This window comes from Tachyglossus aculeatus, chromosome 16, assembly GCF_015852505.1.
Source record: "Tachyglossus aculeatus isolate mTacAcu1 chromosome 16, mTacAcu1.pri, whole genome shotgun sequence".
Lineage (NCBI taxonomy): Eukaryota > Metazoa > Chordata > Mammalia > Monotremata > Tachyglossidae > Tachyglossus > Tachyglossus aculeatus.
The window spans coordinates 47,647,423-47,666,341 of NC_052081.1; the positions used below are offsets into that span (position 1 = coordinate 47,647,423).

The following is an 18,919-nucleotide window of genomic DNA, read 5'->3' on the forward strand; positions in this document are numbered from 1 at the left end:
TCTTGTTCTCTTGGGACCCTGGGCTGAAAAAAGAGCGGGGTTGGCCTCTCCCTTCCTTTCCCATCCTTCATCCTGTTTGCTCAGGACCCCGAGACCCCTCCTGCCAGATCTCCCCCCATTCCCCAGGCCCGTTCCTCGAGGGACGGGGAGGGGCAGGCCCTGTTTTTGGGAATGGCCCCTTTCCCAGCCCCCTCCCAACCCAGGTGAACACTAACTAGTTGCTTTCCTAAGTGAAGCAGCGTGGCTCAGTGGAAAGAGCCCGGGCTTTGGAGTCAGAGGTCATGGGCTCGAATCCCGGCTCCACCACTTGTCTGTTGTGTGACCTTGGGCAAGTCACTTCACTTCTCTGAGCCTCAGTTACCTCATCTGTAAAATGGGGATTAAGACTGTGAGCCCCATGTGGGACAAATTCATCATCTTGTATCCACCCCCAGTGCTTAGAATGGTGCTTTGCACACACTAAGCGCTTAACAAATGCCATTATTATTATCATTATTAGAGAAGCAGCGTGGCTCAGTGGAAAGAGCACGGGCTTTGGAGTCAGAGGTCATGGGTTTGAATCCTGGCTCCGCCACATGTCTGCTGTGTGACCTTGGGCAAGTCACTTAACTCTCTGAGCCTCAGTTCCCTCATCTGTAAAATGGGGATTAAGACTGTGAGCCCCACATGGGACAACCTGATCACCTTGTATCCCCCCAGCGCTTAGAACAGTGCTTTGCACATAGTAAGCGCTTAACAAATGCCATTATTATTATTATTATTATTTTCTGTCTGTGGGATCCATTCATTCATTCAATCGTATTTATTGAGCGCTTACTGTGTGCAGAGCACTGTACTAAGCGCTTGGGAAGTACAACTTGGCACTCTCTCCATCTCTGTTTCTCTCTCAGCCCCCTCCCCACTCAGGTGAGCCTTAACTATTTGCTTTCCAGATCGGGCAGGTTGAATCATTTTGCGCCCTCCCCGCCTCGCCACCCCACCGCCGACCCCAGCCGCGGCCAGACCAACTGCACTGTGAGTTTATTTAGTAAACAACTTACGACAAACTCAATAAATAACCCCGTGAGGCAGGAATAGTCCACGAAATACAGTACTGAACATTTTCCTTCTCTAGCTCCAGGAAGCCCTCGCAGCCTCATCCCCTTCCTCCTGGCACAGCAAGGGGATAGAATATGAGCCACCCCCCAACCCCGGTCTCCCCGCAGTGACCACCACTGGATGGCACGCTAAGGGGCCTATTACAAAAAGCACCAAATCCACATCCGTTTACAAATTATGTACAAAAATGACATTTAAAAAAGAACACCCCAAAACTCTACAAAATATCCCATCGTCCCCAGTGTAGAAAAGAAAGTGTCGTGTGTGTGTGCGTGTCTGTGTGTGCGTGCGTGCATCTGTCCAAGCGAATTTCCGATCCCGGTTCGGCAGGCCTCCCGTGGATGCTCCCCGGCCCTCTGCGCTCCTGCCAGAGGGTGGGGGCTGTTTCCCCTCCCTATACCTTCCCCCTCCTCCCTCCTGGGCCCCCCAAGAAGCCCATAACAGCTCCCCTTTCCCACCCTCCGCGGCCTCTTGCCCTCTCGGGGCGGCTGGACTCTCTCTCGTGCTGGTGGCTTCTCCGGCACAGCGATTAAAGGGGACCTGAAACGAAGAGCACAGAAGAATGGGGGTCAGAGGGAGGGAAGAAGGAGGCCAGAAGAAAGGGGGTGAAACCTCAGAGGGACACCCTGGACCCTCTCCCTGAACCTCTTTCCCCATCCCCTCAAGACTCTAAGTTCACTGTGGGCAGGGAACGTTTCTGCCAACCATGTTGCATTGTAATCTCCCAGGTACTTAGTAGAGTGGTCTTTTTTATGGTATTTGGTAAGCGCTTACTAGGTGCCAGGCACTGTACTAAGCACTGGGGTAGATACAGCTAATCAGGATGGACATAATCCATGTCCCACATGGGGCTCACAGTCTTCTTCCCCATTTTACAGACGAGGGAACGGAGAAGTTTGACTTCACTTGGTGAAGAAGTCACTTGGTGACTTGCCCGAGGTCACACAGCATTCATTCATTCATTCGTATTTATTGAGCGCTTACTGTGTGCAGAGCACTGTACTAAGCGGACAAGTGGCAGAGCGCTCTCCTAATAATAATAATGTTGGTATTTGTTAAGTGCTTACTATGTGCCAAGCACTGTTCTAGGCACTGGGGTAGCTACAAGGTGATCAGGCTGTCCCACGTGGGGCTCACAGTCTTCACCCCCATTTTACAGATGAGATAACTGAGGCACAGAGAAGTGAAGTGACTCGCCCAAGGTCACACACCTGACAAGCAGGAGAGCTGGGATTAGAACCCATGACCTCTGACTCCCAAGCCCGTGCTCTTTCCACTAAGCTAGGCTGCTTCTCGGCTTCTCCTAGGCCATGCCACTTCACATTCTGCACATAATCATCATCAATCGTATTTATTGAGCGCTTACTGTGTGCAGAGCACTGTACTAAGCGCTTGGGAAGTACAAACTGGCAACATATAGAGACAGTCCCTACCCACCAGTGGGCTCACAGTCTAAAAGGTAAGCACTTAATACCACTGAATGATTTATTGACCTCCTCTAGACTGTAAGCTCCTTGTGGGCATGGAACTCTGTTGGATGGTTCTCTCTCAAGCGCTTAGTACAGTGCTCTGCACCCAGTAAACGCTCTATTAATATGGTTGATTGGTTGGAAAGGTTGAAGTCGATCCCACAGCCACTGAATATCAACCCCCTGGGCCTCACACCCACAAGAACCATAAAGAGTTCATTCACCCCACCTGCTCATCTCTGTCTTCCAAACCCAGGGCCAAAAAACATTCTTACCTTCCCCTTTCCCCTCTGGATACTCCTCCACTTCCGGAATTTCCTCTTCCTCCACAAACTCCTCCTCGTCCTCATCTGCAGGGAGAGAAAACAAAGGATGGGGGAAAAAAAAATGAAGCTCCTTAAGGGCAGAGATCGCTTCCACTAACTCTTCTGAACCCTCCCAGGGGCTGAGTATAGTGCTCAGCAAATGCTAATAGCTGAACTGGAGCAGCTGGAAGTGGGGCTGACTGGGAGAAGGTGCTAAGATCCCGATTTGGGGAGGTAATAATAATACTAGTGGTATTTATTAAGCACTTGTCTACTTGTTTTGTTGTCTGTCTCCCCCTTCTAGACTGTGAGCCCGTTGCTGGGTAGGGATTGTCTCTATCTGTTGCCAAATTGTACTTTCCAAGTGCTTAGTGCAGTGCTCTGTGCACAGTAAGCGCTCAATAAATATGATTGAATAAATGAATAATAATAATGGTACTTGTTAAGCACTTACTAGGTGCCAAGCACTGTTCTAAGCGCTGGGGTAATAATAATATAACAATAATGGCATTTGTTGGGCGCTTACTTTGTTCTAAGCGCTGGGGGGGATACAAGGTGATCTAGTTGTCTCATGTGGGGCTCACAGACTTAATCCCCATTTTACAGATGAGGTAACTGAGGCCCAGAGAAGCTAAGTGACTTGCCCAAAGTCACACAGCTGACAAGTGGCGGAGCCGGGATCAGAACCCATGACCTCGGGGATAGATACAAGTTAATCAGGCTGGATTAACCTGACCCACATGAGGCTCACGCTCTTAACTGAGGGCCAGAGAAGTGAAGTGACTTACCCAAGGTCACACAGCAGACAAGCGGCAGTGCCAGAATTAGAACCCAGGACCTCCTGACTCCTAGGCCCGGGCTCTATCCACAAGGCATTCTGTTTGACTTCAACCCGCCGGGAACGAAATCATTCCCTGTATATTGTTGTGCTGTACACTCCCAGTTGCTTAGCACAGTGCTCTGCCCCCAGTAAGCACTCCATAAAAACGATTGAATGAATTCCCCAAGGAGATGTGTGGTACAGAGAGGTTAAAGATCTCCTTAATGGTGAACAGTGTACTGTGGGCAGCATTTGGGCCCAGACCAAGGGGTGAATTTTCTCATTCCTCATTCCTCACCCCTCTACGGAGGAGAAAAAGGACATTTCTCTGTCAATAAAAAGCCAAAGGCCTCTGAATCGCTCCTCTGATCTGCGTTTTGGGAGCCCAGTTGGGAGATGGAAGGGGCGGCAGGTAGTACGTGCTGTCCGAATCGCCCCGAACTCGGGAGATAAGTGCCACCCGGAAGTAGGGAGAACCGGGACCATCTGTCCTCCAAGATCAAGGTCTGAGAGAGCAGCGTTCTCCCTCTGGCTCTGCTCTCAAAGACCCATAAACTTCCCCCCACTCCCTTCTGCATAGCCCTTGCACTTGGATTTCATTCATTCATTCATTCAGTCGTATTTATTGAGCGCTTACTGTGTGCAGAGCACTGTACTAAGCGCTTGGGAAGTGCAAGTCGGCAACATCTAGAGACGGTCCCTACCCAATAACGGGCTCACAGTCTAGAAGGGGGAGACAGACAACAAAACAAAATGCGCCCCTTATTCAACCCTCCCTCAGCCCTGCGGTACCTATGTCCACATCCACACTTTTTTCATTTATGTGAATAATCAATCGTATTTATTGAGTGCTTACTGTGTGCAGAGCACTGTACTAATAATAATAATCAATCAATCAATCGTATTTATTGAGCGCTTACTGTGTGCAGAGCACTGTACTAAGCGCATGGGAAGTACAAGCTGGCAATATATAGAGACAGTCCCTACCCAACAGTGGGCTCACAGTCTAGAAGGGGGAGACAGAGAACAAAACCAAACATACTAACAAAATAAAATAAATAGAATAGATATGTGCAAGTAAAATAAATAAATAAATAAATAGAGTAATAAATATGTACAAACATATATACAGGTATAATAATAATAATGGTATTTGTTAAGCGCTTACTACGTGCAAAGCACTGTTCTAAGCGCTGGGGAGGTTACAAGGTGATCAGGTTGTCCCACAGGGGCTCACAGTTTTAATCCCCACTTTACAGATGAGGGAACTGAGGCACAGAGAAGGTAAGTGACTTGTGCTCTGCACACAGTAAGCGCTCAATAAATACGATTGAATGAATGAATGCCCAAAGTCACACAGCTGACAGTTGGCGGAGCCGGCATTTGAACCCATGACCTGACTCCAAAGCCTGTGCTCTTTCCACTGAGCCACGCTGTCTCCCCTCTCAAGAATGTAAACTCCTTGTGGGCAGGGAATGAGCCTCGTCAGTCAGTCAATCATATTTATTGAGCTCTTCCTGTGTGCAGAGCACCGGACTAAGTGCTTGGGGGAATACAGTGCTCTGCCCACAGTAAGTGCTTAATAAATTCGATTGAATAATAAATACGACTGAATGAATACAATATAGCAGACGCATTCCCTGCCCGCAATGAGCTTACAGTCTAGAAGGGGAGACAGACAATATAAATAAATTACAGATGTGTACATTTTGCATTTAATCTACATCTCCAGCCCTGATCTCCTTCTCTGCAGTCTAGTATTTCCTCCTGCCTTCAAGACGTCTCTACTTGGGTGTCCCCCGGTTACCTCAAACTTAACATGTCCAAAATAGAGCACCTTATTTTTCCACCCAAACCCTGTCCTCCCCCTCACTTTCCCATCACTTTAGATGGCAGTGTGGGTCAGTGGAAAGAGCACAGGCTTTGGAGTCAGAGATCACGAGTTCAAATCCCAGCTCCGCCTATTGTCAGCTGGTGACTTTTGTGACTTCTCTGGGCCTCAGTCACCTCATCTGTAAAATGGGGATTAAGACGGTGAGCCCCCCATGGAACAAGCTGATCACCTGGTAACCTCCCCAGCGCTTAGAACAGTGCTTTGCACATAGTAAGCGCCTAATAAATGCCATCATTATTATTATTATTCTGTCTCACAAGCCCGAAACCTTGGTGTTTTCCTTGACTCGTCTCTCTCATTCAAACCACATATTCAATCTGTCACTAAATCCTGTCAATTCCACTTCCACAACATCCGCCCTTTCCTCTCCATCCAAACTGCGACCACGCATCATGGCATAATGGATAGACCATGGGCCTGGGAGTCATGGGTTCTAATCCTGGCTCCGCCACTTGTTAGCTGTGTGACTTTACGCAAGTCACTTCACTTCTCTGTGCCACAATTGTCAGCTGTGTGACTTTGGGCAAAGTCATTTAACTTCTCTGTGCCTCAGTTCCCTCACCTGGAAAATGGGGATTAAGACTGTAAGCCCCACGCGGGACAACCTGATTACCTTGGATCTAACCCAGTGCTTAGAACAGTGCTTGGCACATAGCAAGCGCTTAACAAATACCATCGTTATTAATACAATCACTTATCCTATCCCGCCTTGACTACTGTATCAGCCTCCTTGCTGACCTCCCAGCCTCCTGTGTCTCCCCTCACCAGTCCATACTTCTCTCTGCTGCCCGGATAATTTTTCTACAAAGATATTCAGGACGTGTCACCCCACTCCGCAAGAAACTCCAGTGGGTGCCCATCCACCGCTGCATGAAACAAAAACTCCTTACCATTGGCTTCAAAGCGGTCCCGTCACCTTGCCCCCTCCTACTTCGCTCCTCTAATGCCAAACTTCTCACCGAACCTTGATCTCATCAGTCTCGCTGACGCTGATTCCTCGCCAATGTCCTGCCTCTGACCTGGAATGCCCTCCCTCCTGAAATCCGACAATGACCCTCCCCTCCGTCAAAAAGCCTTATTGAAGGCCCGTCTCCTCCAAGAGGCCTTCCCTGACTAAGCCCTCCTTTTCTCCCGCTCCTTTCTGCGACATCCTGGCTTGCTCCCTTTATTCAACCCCCTTCCATTCATTCATTCAATCGTATTTATTGAGCGCTTACTGTGTGCAGAGCACTGTACTAAGCGCTTGGGAAGTACAATTTGGCAACATACAGAGACGGTCCCTACCCAACAGTGGGCTCACAGTCGACAGAGAACAAAACAAAACATATTAACAGAATAAAATAGATAGAATAAATATGTACAAGTAAAATAGAGTAACAATATTCCAGCCTCTCAGTACTTATGTACATAGCTGTAATTTGATTTATTTATAATGTCTGTCTCCCCCTTTAAACTGTAAGCTCATCATGGGCAGGAAATGTGTCTGTTTATTTTTCTATTGTACTCTCCCAAGTACTTAGTACAGTGCTCTGCACACAGTAAGAGCTCAATAAAGCATGACCGAATGAATGAATGCTTCTGCCCCAATGCCTACAAAGTGCTGGTCACTTTTTTTTTAATGGCATTTATTAAGCGCTTACTATGTGCAAAGCACCGTTCCAAGTTCTGGGGAGGTTACAAGGTGATCAGGGTGTCCCTCAGGGGGCTCACAGTCTTAATCCCCATTTGACAGATGAGGGAACTGAGGCATGGAGAAGTTAAGTGACTTTGCCCAAAGTCACACAGCTGACAATTGGCAGAGCTGGGATTTGAACCCATGACCTCTGACTCCAAAGCCCGGGCTCTTTCCACTGAGCCACGCTGCTTCACTTATTAAATGTAGAACAAATGCCACAATTTTAGAAGGAAGCAAAGTCAACCTTGGGCAATAGGAGGGCATAGCCACTGAGCTCCCCCAATTACCACCTCAGCAGACCCTTTTTTAAGGTATTTGTTAAGCTCTTACTACATGCCAAGCCATGTTTTCTAAGCACTAGGGTAAATACAAGTTAATCTAACCTCCCCACATAATGCTCACAGTTTAAATAGTTTAAACAGTTTAAAGATGTGCATTATAGCCATAATTCTATTTGTTCTGACGATTTTGACACCTGTCTCCGTGCTTTGTTTTGTTGTCTGTCTCCCCCCTTCTAGACTGTGAGCCCGTTGTTCGGTAGGGACCATCTCTAGGTGTTGCCGACTTGTACTTCCCAAGCGCTTAGTACAGTGCTCTGCACACAGTAAGCGCTCAGTAAATACGATTGAATGAATGAAATAGGAGAGAAAACAGGTACTGAATTCCCATTTTACAGTCGAGGAAACTGAGACCCAGAGAAGTCAGGTAATTTGCCCAAGGTCACACAGGAAGCAAGTGGCACAATCAATATTAAAACCCAGGTCCTGATAAGCAGCGAGGCTTAGTGGGAAGAACCCAAACCTGGGAGTCGGAATGACCTGGGTTCTACTCCTGGCTCCTCCACTTGTCTGCTGTGTGACCTTGGGCAAGTCACTTCATATCTCTGTGCCTCATTTCCCTCTTCTGTAAAATGGGAATTAAGAGTGCGAGCCCTGTGTGGGACATGGACTGTGTCCAACCTGATTAGCGGTTATCTACTTCAGCGCTTAGTTCGATGCCTTACACATAGTAAGCGCTTAACAAATGCAACAAAAGAACAACAGCAAACGAATAAACATGGCCTGGGTCCAACCTGATTAGCTTGCATCTAGCTCAGAGTTTAGTAAAGTACCTGGCACATAGTAAGTGCTTAACAAATGTCTGTTTTTTTTAAAAAAAAAACATACCAACTCCAAAGTCAATGGCCCTCAGTACGTCGGCCACAGGTTCCAGGTCCAAGGAGAAGTAATCCATGTTCTCAAAGCCCTGCTCCGTCTTGCCCAGTTGGCAACCTTTGGAGGCCTCGACGATCCTGAGGGAGCGAGAAAAGGGAAACTTGCCTGCGGCTCTGGCTTCCCGTGGCCCAAAGGGTGCCCAACCTCAGGGGGTAGGACCTGATCCGTAGTTGCTCCTTAGCCTGTGTTGGAAAATGCCCTCTCCATCCCAGCTCCTCACCCGTGTTCCCTTCCCTCCCCCTCAGGACCCTCTCTGGAAATTCCAAGGCTCCAGTCTCCCATTCAGGGCCTTCCCAGCTCCATTAGGATGAATAATAATGATGGCAGGGTGATCAGGTTGTCCCACGAGGGGCTCACAGTCTTAATCCCCATTTTACAGATGAGGGAACTGAGGCCCAGAGAAGTGACTTGCCCAAAGTCACCCAGCTGACAATTGGCGGAGCCGGGATTTGAACCCCCGACCTCTGACTCCAAATCCCGGGCTCTTTCCACGGAACCTCGCTGCTTGAACGGCGCTAGAGATCGGTTGGGAAGGCTAAGGCCCCTGGAAGCAGGGAGCACAGAGATTTATTCAGTCAAGCACTTTGGTGGGGAGACTGGCTGGGCTTCAGTAAGGGTCCCACCATTGAGATTGGCTGGACTTCATTGGGTGACCTCCCCAGCGCTTAGAACAGTGTTTTGCACATAGTAAGTGCTTAATAAATGCCATCGTTATTATTATTGGGTGTTTGGCTGGGCTTTAGTGGAGGTCCCACAGTGATTAATTGGACTTAATGGGGGTCCTGAGGGGACTGGCTGGGCTTTAGTGGACGTCCCACAGTGATTAGCTGGACTTTATGAGGGTCCTGAGGGAAGTGGCTGGGCTTTAGAGGTGTCCCAGGGTGATCGGTTGGGTTTAGTGGGGGACGAGGGGAGGGTCCCGTAAGGATCGGATCAGGGAGGGAAGACTCACATCTTGATGAGTTGCTTCGCGTTCTGTGGGGATAGAGCATAATCAATCAATCAATCAATCAATCAGTGGTATTTATTGAGCACTTATTATGTGCAGAGCACTGTACTAAGCGCTTAGGAGAATACAATACTGCACAGAGATTAGAGCTCAGACTCTGGGCAATTTCGCCGGCCGACTCTGAGAGCCTCCTTAACAGGGTGTAGACCAGCTCCTTTTTTTTTATGGTAACTGTTGCGCTTACCATGTGCCAGGCACTGTTCTAAGCGCTAGGGTAGGCACAAGGTAATCAGGTTGGACACAGTCCACGTCCCGCACAGGGCTCACAGTCTTCATCCCTATTTTACAGATGAGGGAACTGAGGCCCAGAGAGGTGAAGTGACTTGCCCCTGGTCACCCAGCAGAGGAGTGGCTTCACGGATTGAGCACGGGCCTGTAATCAGAGGGACTTGGGTTCTAATCCCGGCGCCGCCACATGTCTGCTGTGTGATTTTTTCTGAGCCTCAGTTACCTCATCTGTAAATGGGGGATTAAAAGCGTGAGCCCATGTGGGACAGGGACTGTGTCCAACCTGATTAACTTGTATCTATCCCAACACTTAGATCAGTCTTTGGCACATTGTAAGCACTTAACAAGTACCATTACTGTTATTAATAATAATAATAATAATAATAATAATAATAATAATAATAATAATGGCATTTGTTAAGCACTTACTATGTGCAGAGCACTGTTCTAAGCGCTGGGGGGGATACAAGGTGATCAAGTTGTCCCACGTGGGGCTCACAGTCTTAATCCCCATTTTACAGATGAGGGAACTGAGGCTCAGAGAAGTTAAGTGACTTGCCCAAGGTCACACAGCAGACATGTGGCGGAGCCGGGATTCGAACTCATGACCTCTGACTCCAAAGCCCGTGCTCTTTCCAATGAGCCACGCTGCTTCTCCTATTATTATTATTATTATTATTATTATTATTATTATTATTATAAAGTGGTGGAGCCAGAATTAGAACCCAGGCCCTTTTGACTCCCAGAACTGTGCTTTATCCATCAGGCCACGCTGCTTCTCAGTCACCCAACAAAAAGCCCCAACTCCGGAAAAATCTGGGAGTTGGCTTCCCCTCCTCCCCCTACCCCCAACTCCCGGCCTAATCCTCGCATGACGTGGTTTGACCCCGACCCTTTTGGACTTTGCCCTCCTAGGACCCTGCTCCTAACCTACTTTCCCTCCCCCCTCCCCCCACCCCACTCCCTGGGCCTGGTTTCGAGTTCCTCCCCGCTCACCAGGAGGAAGGCGGCCCCTCCCAGCTCATCCATGGATTGGATGGCGGTCTCCACCAGCTTGGTGGACTTCTCCAGCTGCTCGCGGTACTGCTGGATCAGGGCCTCGATGAAGCCGATCTTCTCCTCCTGCTCCCGGGTGACCCTCTGCAGCAGCTCGCTCTTCTTCTCGTCCAGGATGGCGTAGAGGAGGTCAAACTTCTGGCTAAGCAACTCCTTCACCTGGCGGCTATTCTCCTGCCGTGACACCAGGCGGGGAGGATAGCGGGTGGGATGAGGTGGACGCTCAGATCCCCAGGCAGGGCAGAGCAATCCTAGCCCTCACCTCCACCTCTGGGATCCGTGGCAGGGCCAGCGGGAGGAGGCCTTCAGGACCATAATGCCGTGATCCCCCCCAACCCACGGCAGCAATAATATAATAATAATAATGGCATTTATTAAGCGCTCACTATGGGCAAAGCACTGTTCTAAGCGCTGGGGAGGTTACAAGGTGATCAGGTTGTCCCATGGGGGGCTCACAGTCTTCATCCCCATTTTACAGATGAGGTAACTGAGGCACAGAGAAGTGAAGTGACTTGCCCAAAGTCACACAGCTGACAGTTGGCAGAGCCGGGATTTGAACCCATGACCTCTGACTCCAAAGCCCGGGCTCTTTTCCACTGAGCCACGCTGCAATGAGGGGAGGAAAACGCCTTGGGCTCGGACGGACCCCGGTGACCACTGGTTGGGCCATGGAGAAGCATCCAGGCTGATCACTGTGAGCCCAATGTTGGGTAGGGACTGTCTCTATATGTTGCCAATTTGTACTTCCCAAGTGCTTAGTACAGTGCTCGGCACATAGTAAGCGCTCAATAAATACGATTGATGATGATGATGATGATCACTGACCACTGGGCATTTCAGTCAATCAATCAATCATATTTATTGAGCGCTCCCTGTGTGCAGAGTACAGTGCACACTCCCCCTCGTCCCCCTCTCCATCCCCCTCACCTTACCTCCTTCCCTTCCCCACAGCACCTGTATGTATGTATATATGTTTGTACATATTTATTACTCTATTGATTTATTTTACTTGTGCATATCTATTCTATTTATTTTATTTTGTTAGTATGTTTGGTTTTGTTCTCTGTCTCCCCCTTTTAGACTGTGAGCCCACTATTGGGTAGGGGCCGTCTCTATATGTCGCCAACTTGGACTTCCTAAGCGCTTAGTACAGTGCTCTGCACACAGTAAGCGCTCAATAAATACGACTGATGATGATGATGATGCAGAGCACTGTACTAAGTCCTTGGGAGACTACGATATGATAATAAACAGACACATTCCCTTCCCACAACGAGCTACAGTCTGGCTGTGCCACGGAGATCCGTCTGGCCTGGTTTTGCTATCACCGGCCCCTGGATATTTCAGTCAGTCAGTCAGTCAGCCAATCGTACTTACTGAATGCTTACTGAATGCAGAGCACTGTACTAAGCGCTTGGGAGAGGACAATAGAACAATACAGCAGACACATTCCCCGCCCACAATGAGCTTACAGTTTTGAGGGAGAGACAGACATTAATAGAAAGAAATAAAATTACGGCTGTGGACATAACCGCGGTGGGGCCGGGATGGGCAGGGAATGTGTCTGTTTATTGTTATATCATCCTCTCCCAAGTGCTTAATACAGTGTTCTTCACACAGTAAACGCTCAATAAATACGGTTGACTGACTGAACAAAGGGAGTAAGTCGCGGTGACGTAGAAAGGAGTTGGAGAAAAGGAAAAGAGGGCTTTGCTTGTATCCACCCCAGCACTTAGAACGGTGCCTGGCACATAATAAGCACTTGATAAATACCGCAGTTATTATTAGTATTGTTATTCCCCACTCCTCACCTGGGTGACTTTAGAGGAGTCCTCTAGCTGCGTAATGATGGTCTGGACCCGATCATTCCCTGCCACCAGCATGGAGATGCAGTTGCCCAGTTCTGTCTGGAGAGGGAAGGAATAATAATGATAATAATTGTTTGTACTGTTGAACTGTGGGTATCTGTTAAGTGCTTACTCCGTGCCAGGCACTGTACTGAGCGCTGCAGTGGGAAGCAACATGGTGTAATAATGATAATAATGGTGGTATTTGTTAAGCGCTTACTATGTGCCAAGCACTGTTCTAAGCGCTGGGGGGATGCAAGGTGATCAGGTTGTCCCACGAGGGGCTCACAGTCTTAACCCCCATTTTTTACAGATGAGGTAACTGAGGCCCAGTGAAGCGACTTGCCCAAAGTCACCCAGCTGACAATTGGCAGAGCAGGGATTTGAACCCATGACCTCTGACTCCAAAGCCCGGGCTCTTTCCACTGAGCCACGCTGCTTCTCTGGGAAACACGGGATTGGGAGTCAGAAGGTCGTGGGTTCTAATCCCAGCTCTACCACATGTCTGCTGTGTGCCCTTGGGCAAGTCACTTCACTTCTCTGGGCCTCAGTTCCCTCATTTGTAAAATGGGGATCGAGGCCGTGAGCCCCACCTGGGGCAGGGACTATGTCCAACCTGATTAATTGCTGTTTTGTATTGCTGTACTGTATTGTATTGATGTATTGTACTTTCCAAGTGCTTAGTACAGTGCTCTTGCACACAGTAAGCACACAACAAATACAACTGAATGAATAAGTGAATGAATGAATAAATTTGAATCCACCCCAGCGCTTAGTACAGTGGCTGGCACATACTAAGTGCTTAACAAATATCACGATGAGTATTATAATTATTATTAGGGCCTGGACCACCCCTCAAGGGCCTCAACAGAGACAGTTGAATAATAATAATGATGGCACTTATTAAGTGCTTACGATGTGCCAAGCACTGTTCTAAGAACTGGGGAGGTTACAAGGTGATCAGGTTGTCCCACGGGGGGCTCCCAGTCTTCACCCCCATTTTCCAGATGAGGTCACTGAGGCCCAGAGAAGTGAAGTGACTTGCCCAAAGTCACCCAGCTGACAGTTGGCGGAGCTGGAATTAGAACCCGTGACCTCTGACTCAAAAGCCCGGGCTCTTTCCACTGAGTCACGCTGCTTCTCTGTTGAACCCCTCCCTGGGCCTAAGTCCCGAGCCCACTCTCCCTGCAGATCCAGACCGTCCATGGCCCACCCACCCACTGTTGTTCTCAAGTGGCACTAAATTTAGCCGGTGACCTCAGGCCTCCGTCTTGGGCCGGGAGGTGAGGGGGGCAGGGAAGTCCCTCCCGTCTATTCCTGAAAGGATCAGGACATCTCCCGAGACATCTCCTTAATCCCCCTCCCCGCTCCCCCCCGGGGACGGGTGGTCGTCTCCGTCCGGCGAAGCGGCGAGGGGACCCCATACCTTCTGGCCCTGGAAGACGTTCTGCAGAGGGGCCACCTCACAGTCCTTGTGGGCTCCAAACACCTTGCACATAGAGCAGGTGGGCATCTCACAGGTCACGCAGTAGATGTTGATCTTCTCATCTTCGTGCTCCTTGCACATGGGGTGACTGCCTTTCTGCAGGGGCCGGCTGTGGGGTGGACACAACCCGGCCCAGTCAGCTCCCGCCCCATCGTCCCCAGTCCTGGGGAAGGCCCGAGGCCTGGGGGAGGCTCTCCAATTGGCTGACCATTCAATGTGGTGTTTAGTGAGCATCTGCTGAGTGCGAAGCAGCGTCTAAAATGCTTGGGAAAGCCTAACGGAAGTTCCTGCCCTCAAGGAACTTACCGGTGAAGCAGTGTGGTCTAAGTGGAAAGAGCCCGGGCCTGGAATAATAATAATAATTATAATAATAATGGCATTTGTTAAGCGCTTGCTATGTGCAAAGCACTGTTCTAAGTGCTGAGGGGGGATACAAGGTGATCAGGTTGTCCCACGTGGGGCTTACAGTCTTAATCCCCATTTTCCAGATGAGGTAACTGAGGCCCAGAGAAGTTAAGTGACTTGCCCAAAGTCACACAGCTGACAAGTGGCGGAGCAGGGATTAGAACCCGTAACCTCTGGTTCCCAAGCCCAGGCTCTTTCCATTGAACCACGCTGCTTCTCTGGCTCTGGAAGTCAGAGGGCCTGGATTCTAATCCCAGATCTACCACTTGCCTGCTGTATGACTTGTACACTTGCCACCTGTATATATGTATATCACCTGTATATATGTATATATGTTTGTACATATTTGTTACTCTATTTATTTATTTATTTTACTTGTCCATATCTATTCTATTTATTTTATTTTGTTAGTATGTTTGGTTTTGTTCTCTGTCTCCCCCTTTTAGACTGTGAGCCCACTGTTGGGTAGGGACTGTCTCTATATGTTGCAAACTTGTACTTCCCAAGCGCTTAGTACAGTGCTCTGCACACAGTAAGTGCTCAATAAATGCGATTGATGATGATGATGATGATGACTTTGGGCAAGTCACTGCACTTCTCCGTGCCTCAGATTTTTCAACTGTAAATAAAATGGGGATACCTGTTCCCCCTTCTACTTAGACTGGGATCCCCATGCGGACCAGGGACCATGTCCGACCTGATTAACTTGTACCTATCCCAGAATTTAGAATAGTGTTTGAAACAGTATAAGCGCTTAACAAATACGATTTAAAAAAAAGAGAGGCAGTGGCTATCTGCTTCCAAATCAATCCACCAATCAGTGGTATTTATTGAGCGCTTCATAGGTGCTGAGCACTGAACTAAGCGCTTGGTGGAGTACAATACAACAGAGAATGATGTCCAGAGGGAGAGAAATTACTGCTCCTCAGGGCTCTGCCTGCTGTTCAGAGTCAGTGTCGGATCCCCTTTCCTCCCCCAGAATCCAGCATCCCGGGAAAATTCAGGGACACCTGACCCCTACCACCCCCGGGGCCTCCCTCCTATTTGAGCCCACCCCTCACCTGACCCCCCTCCAATCATCAATCGTATTTATTGAGCGCTTACTGTGTGCAGAGCACTGTACTAAGTGCTTGGGAAGTACAAGTTGGCAACATATAGAGACAGTCCCTACCCAACAGTGGGCTCACAGTCTAAAAGTCAATCAGCGCTTATCATCTCATGACAGGCAATGTTGAATGCCAATCTGATGGTGCGTGTGAATTCTTCAGGCCTCGGTTTAGGGATGAGCAGTTCTGCCCCGTGGTACCCTTCATTATTATTATTAATTATTATTATTATCATTATGGTACTTGCTAAGCTCATACTCTGTGTCAAGCACTGTTCTAGGCATTGGGGTAGATATAAGGTAATCAGGTTGGACACAGTCCCCATCCCACATGGGGCTCGCGGTCTTAATCCCCATTTTCCAGATGAGGTAACTGCGGTCCAGAGGATTTAAGTGACTAGCCCGAGGTCACACAGCAGACACGTGGCAGAGCCGGGATTAGAAACCAGGTCCTTCTGACTCCCGGGCCCGGGTTCTATCCACTAGACCGCACCGCCTCTCCATCTCGGCTCACCCTGATCGATCCATCCCCTTCCGCGTAGGAAGCAGGGGAGATTGTCCCTTTACGGAGGATTCGCGTTGCAGGCTGGGCCCTCAGGGAACTTGCTCAACCAAAGCTTGTTGGGGGAAGGATGGACAGGTGGATGGACGAACAGATGGACAGGCAGTGGGGAGCGCCTACCTGGAGCATTCCTGCTTGTAGATGTCGATGATGTTCTCCACCAGGAGATTGCGTTGAAGCCCGTAGACCCCGTGCCGGTCCATGATGACCTCGTGACGACAGGAGGGGCAACGGAAGCGGCCTCCGGTTAGGGAGCCCCCCCCGGTTGGGCAGGTAGGGATTCGCCGCCTGTGGACAGAAGGAACCCCCCAACCCCGGAACGTAACAACCTCAACCGGACCCTCCCCGGTCCCGCTCCCGACAGTCGCCGTGGTCAGATCACCGGAACGCCTGCGCCTCCCCATTTCACGGATGAGAAAAAACGAGGCCGTGAATTCCTCCCCGCACCGGGAACTCAGGAGTCCTGGTGACCTGGCCCAGCATCCTATTGGCTTCACCACCGCCCCGTTTCCACTTCTCTGCCAGGGAGCCAGACTTGGACGGGGAGCGGGAGGCGGGCGTGGAGGTGACCATGAGCTGCTCCTAGCCCCAGCCAAACTGAGAGGGCCCTGAGGCGTTCTGCCAGGGGTGAGAGGACGGTGGGATCTGGTTTCTCTCCCCTCTCTCCCTCTCCCCCACCCCCGTTATCATCTGAGATATTTGACTGTTGGAACCGCTCTTTGGAGAGTCAACAGGCCCGGCAAATGGGGTCGGGGAGGGGAGGAGGTGAAGGAGATTAGCTGGGGAGGGGGGGAAACCTACGTCATGGAGAAGGAGGGAGACAGCCAACACCTCCTTCCCCAGCTGCGCGTCCCCACCTCGCCGACCGCCCTGAGTCTGAGGAGTGGTGGGGGGGATGGGTAATGTGGGGAGGAAGGGACATTTGGCGGAGAAGGGCAAGGAGAAAACCAAGGTTAGAGAGCCAAAGCCTGGGCTGGGGTCGCTGGGGAAAAGCTTTTGGTCCGAGAGACCCCCGCTAAACCCACAGCCCCTGGATCTGGGGGTGATGCCGGGTCAGTTGTTGGGGGCCGGGCTGGGGGTAGGGAAGGGCCCATCACCCACCTGAAAGATGTCACTGGCGCATTTGCGGCACAGGTTGTGCTGGCAGGGCAAGATCACCACCGGTTTGGTGAACATCTCCAGACAGATGGGACAGATAAGCTGCTTCTCCAGGTTCTCCATGGGGTTGGCCTCCTGAATGAGACTTGGTTTATAGTTCATCCCGGCGTCCGTCTCTCCGTCCCAGCAGTTACACGCCACTGACGGGGGGTCTCGTGGCTCCCCTCTACCTTGTCTCCTCGTTTCTGTCTCTGTCCGTCGCCTCCGGCTATTTATAGCTGGGCGGGCTGGACGGGGGCGTCACACGGGCCCGTGGGATACAGGACTGGGCCCCACGTGCCAATGCCCCAAATCGGGCGGGGGCGGAGTTGGGGGGCACGCTGGGGTGGGGAAGGGTCGAGTTTCCTCCGGGCCTGACTCGCAACCGCAGGTCACATGCAGCAGTGAGCTGTCGCTGTTTCCTCTGGCCGAGGTCGTAAACAAGAACGGCCTGTTCGGATCCCACCGGGCCGGGACTTTTGTTCCAGGGTTTCGGCAAGAAACCGGCTCCCGCCCCCCAGGGTGAGTGAGCCTAGGGGTGCTCTCCCTCCCACCCTGCCACCACCCTTCCTCTCACAGACCCTCCCAGATAGGAAGCGTCCCTGGCAGCCTGACCCCTATTCTCTCCACCGTGGTACCCACTCCCAGATTGCCCAAGTGGAAAAGGGATGGGAAGATGGTGGCTGCCCCAGTGTGGGCCTCAGAAATGAGAGAATTCCAACTCCGGGAGCTGGAGCCCCCAACCCCGGCACCCCAGGAACCCTTTCATCCCCTCCAGATGATAATGGCATTTATTAAGCGCTTACTATGTGCAAAGCACTGTTCTAAGCGCCGGGGAGGTTACAAGGTGATCAGGTTATCTCACGTGGGGCTCACAGTCTTCATCCCCATTTTACAGATGAGGGAACTGAGGCACAGTGAAGTGACTCGCCCGAAGTCACACAGCTGACAATTGGCAGAGCCGGCATTTGAACCCGTGACCTCTGACTCCAAAGCCCGGGCTCTTTCCACTGAGCTGTCAGCATCACCCAGGGAGCCAGCCAGGACCACGGACCCTAGACCTCCTCCTGCGCACCGCCAATGGCTAACCAGTAGCCTTAGTACAGTACATTAGCGCTTAGTACAGTGCTCTGCACACAGTAAGCGCTCAATAAATACGATTGAATGAATGAACCAGTCGTGACCCACGCAGCGCCCTGAATCTGCCTCATCGGCAGAGGAAGCTGAATCCTAGTCAGGTGTTTCACCTCTTTTAGACTGTGAGCCCACTGTTGGGTAGGGACTGTCTCTATATGTTGCCAACTTGTACTTCCCAAGCGCTTAGTACAGTGCTCTGCACACAGTAAGCGCTCAATAAATACGATTGATTGATTGATTGATTGATTTGGGGCGCCAAAGAGGCAGAAAAGCCAAGGGTCTGGCCCCGCGGGAGGCCCCAATCTGCCAGAGCTGCGCAGCAGCTTGGGGGAGGGTGGGAAAGCTGATGTCCCCTTGCTCAATTTCCCCTGGTGTGTTTCTGGAAAAACCCTAAATGCTGGGTTGAAGGAATGACCACGCCGAAGAGGCCCTGATGAGGGAGATGGTGACGTTGGGCCTGGACAGCTGAGGG

The 18,919-nt window shown here is 50.4% G+C and overlaps 1 protein-coding gene across 1 annotated transcript; it reads right to left on the reverse strand.

Annotated features, from left to right (window-relative positions):
* Window positions 1-1,003: 1,003 nt before the first annotated feature.
* Window positions 1,004-17,500, reverse strand: TRIM63 (tripartite motif containing 63). The gene is given in 10 exon segments (XM_038758074.1): window positions 1,004-1,638; window positions 2,843-2,917; window positions 8,428-8,552; window positions 9,428-9,450; window positions 10,709-10,942; window positions 12,580-12,675; window positions 14,042-14,210; window positions 16,294-16,428; window positions 16,430-16,461; window positions 17,275-17,500. Coding segments are annotated over 10 exon segments (1,059 nt in total). The 5' UTR covers window positions 17,434-17,500; the 3' UTR covers window positions 1,004-1,627.
* Between the last annotated feature and the right edge of the window lie 1,419 nt (window positions 17,501-18,919).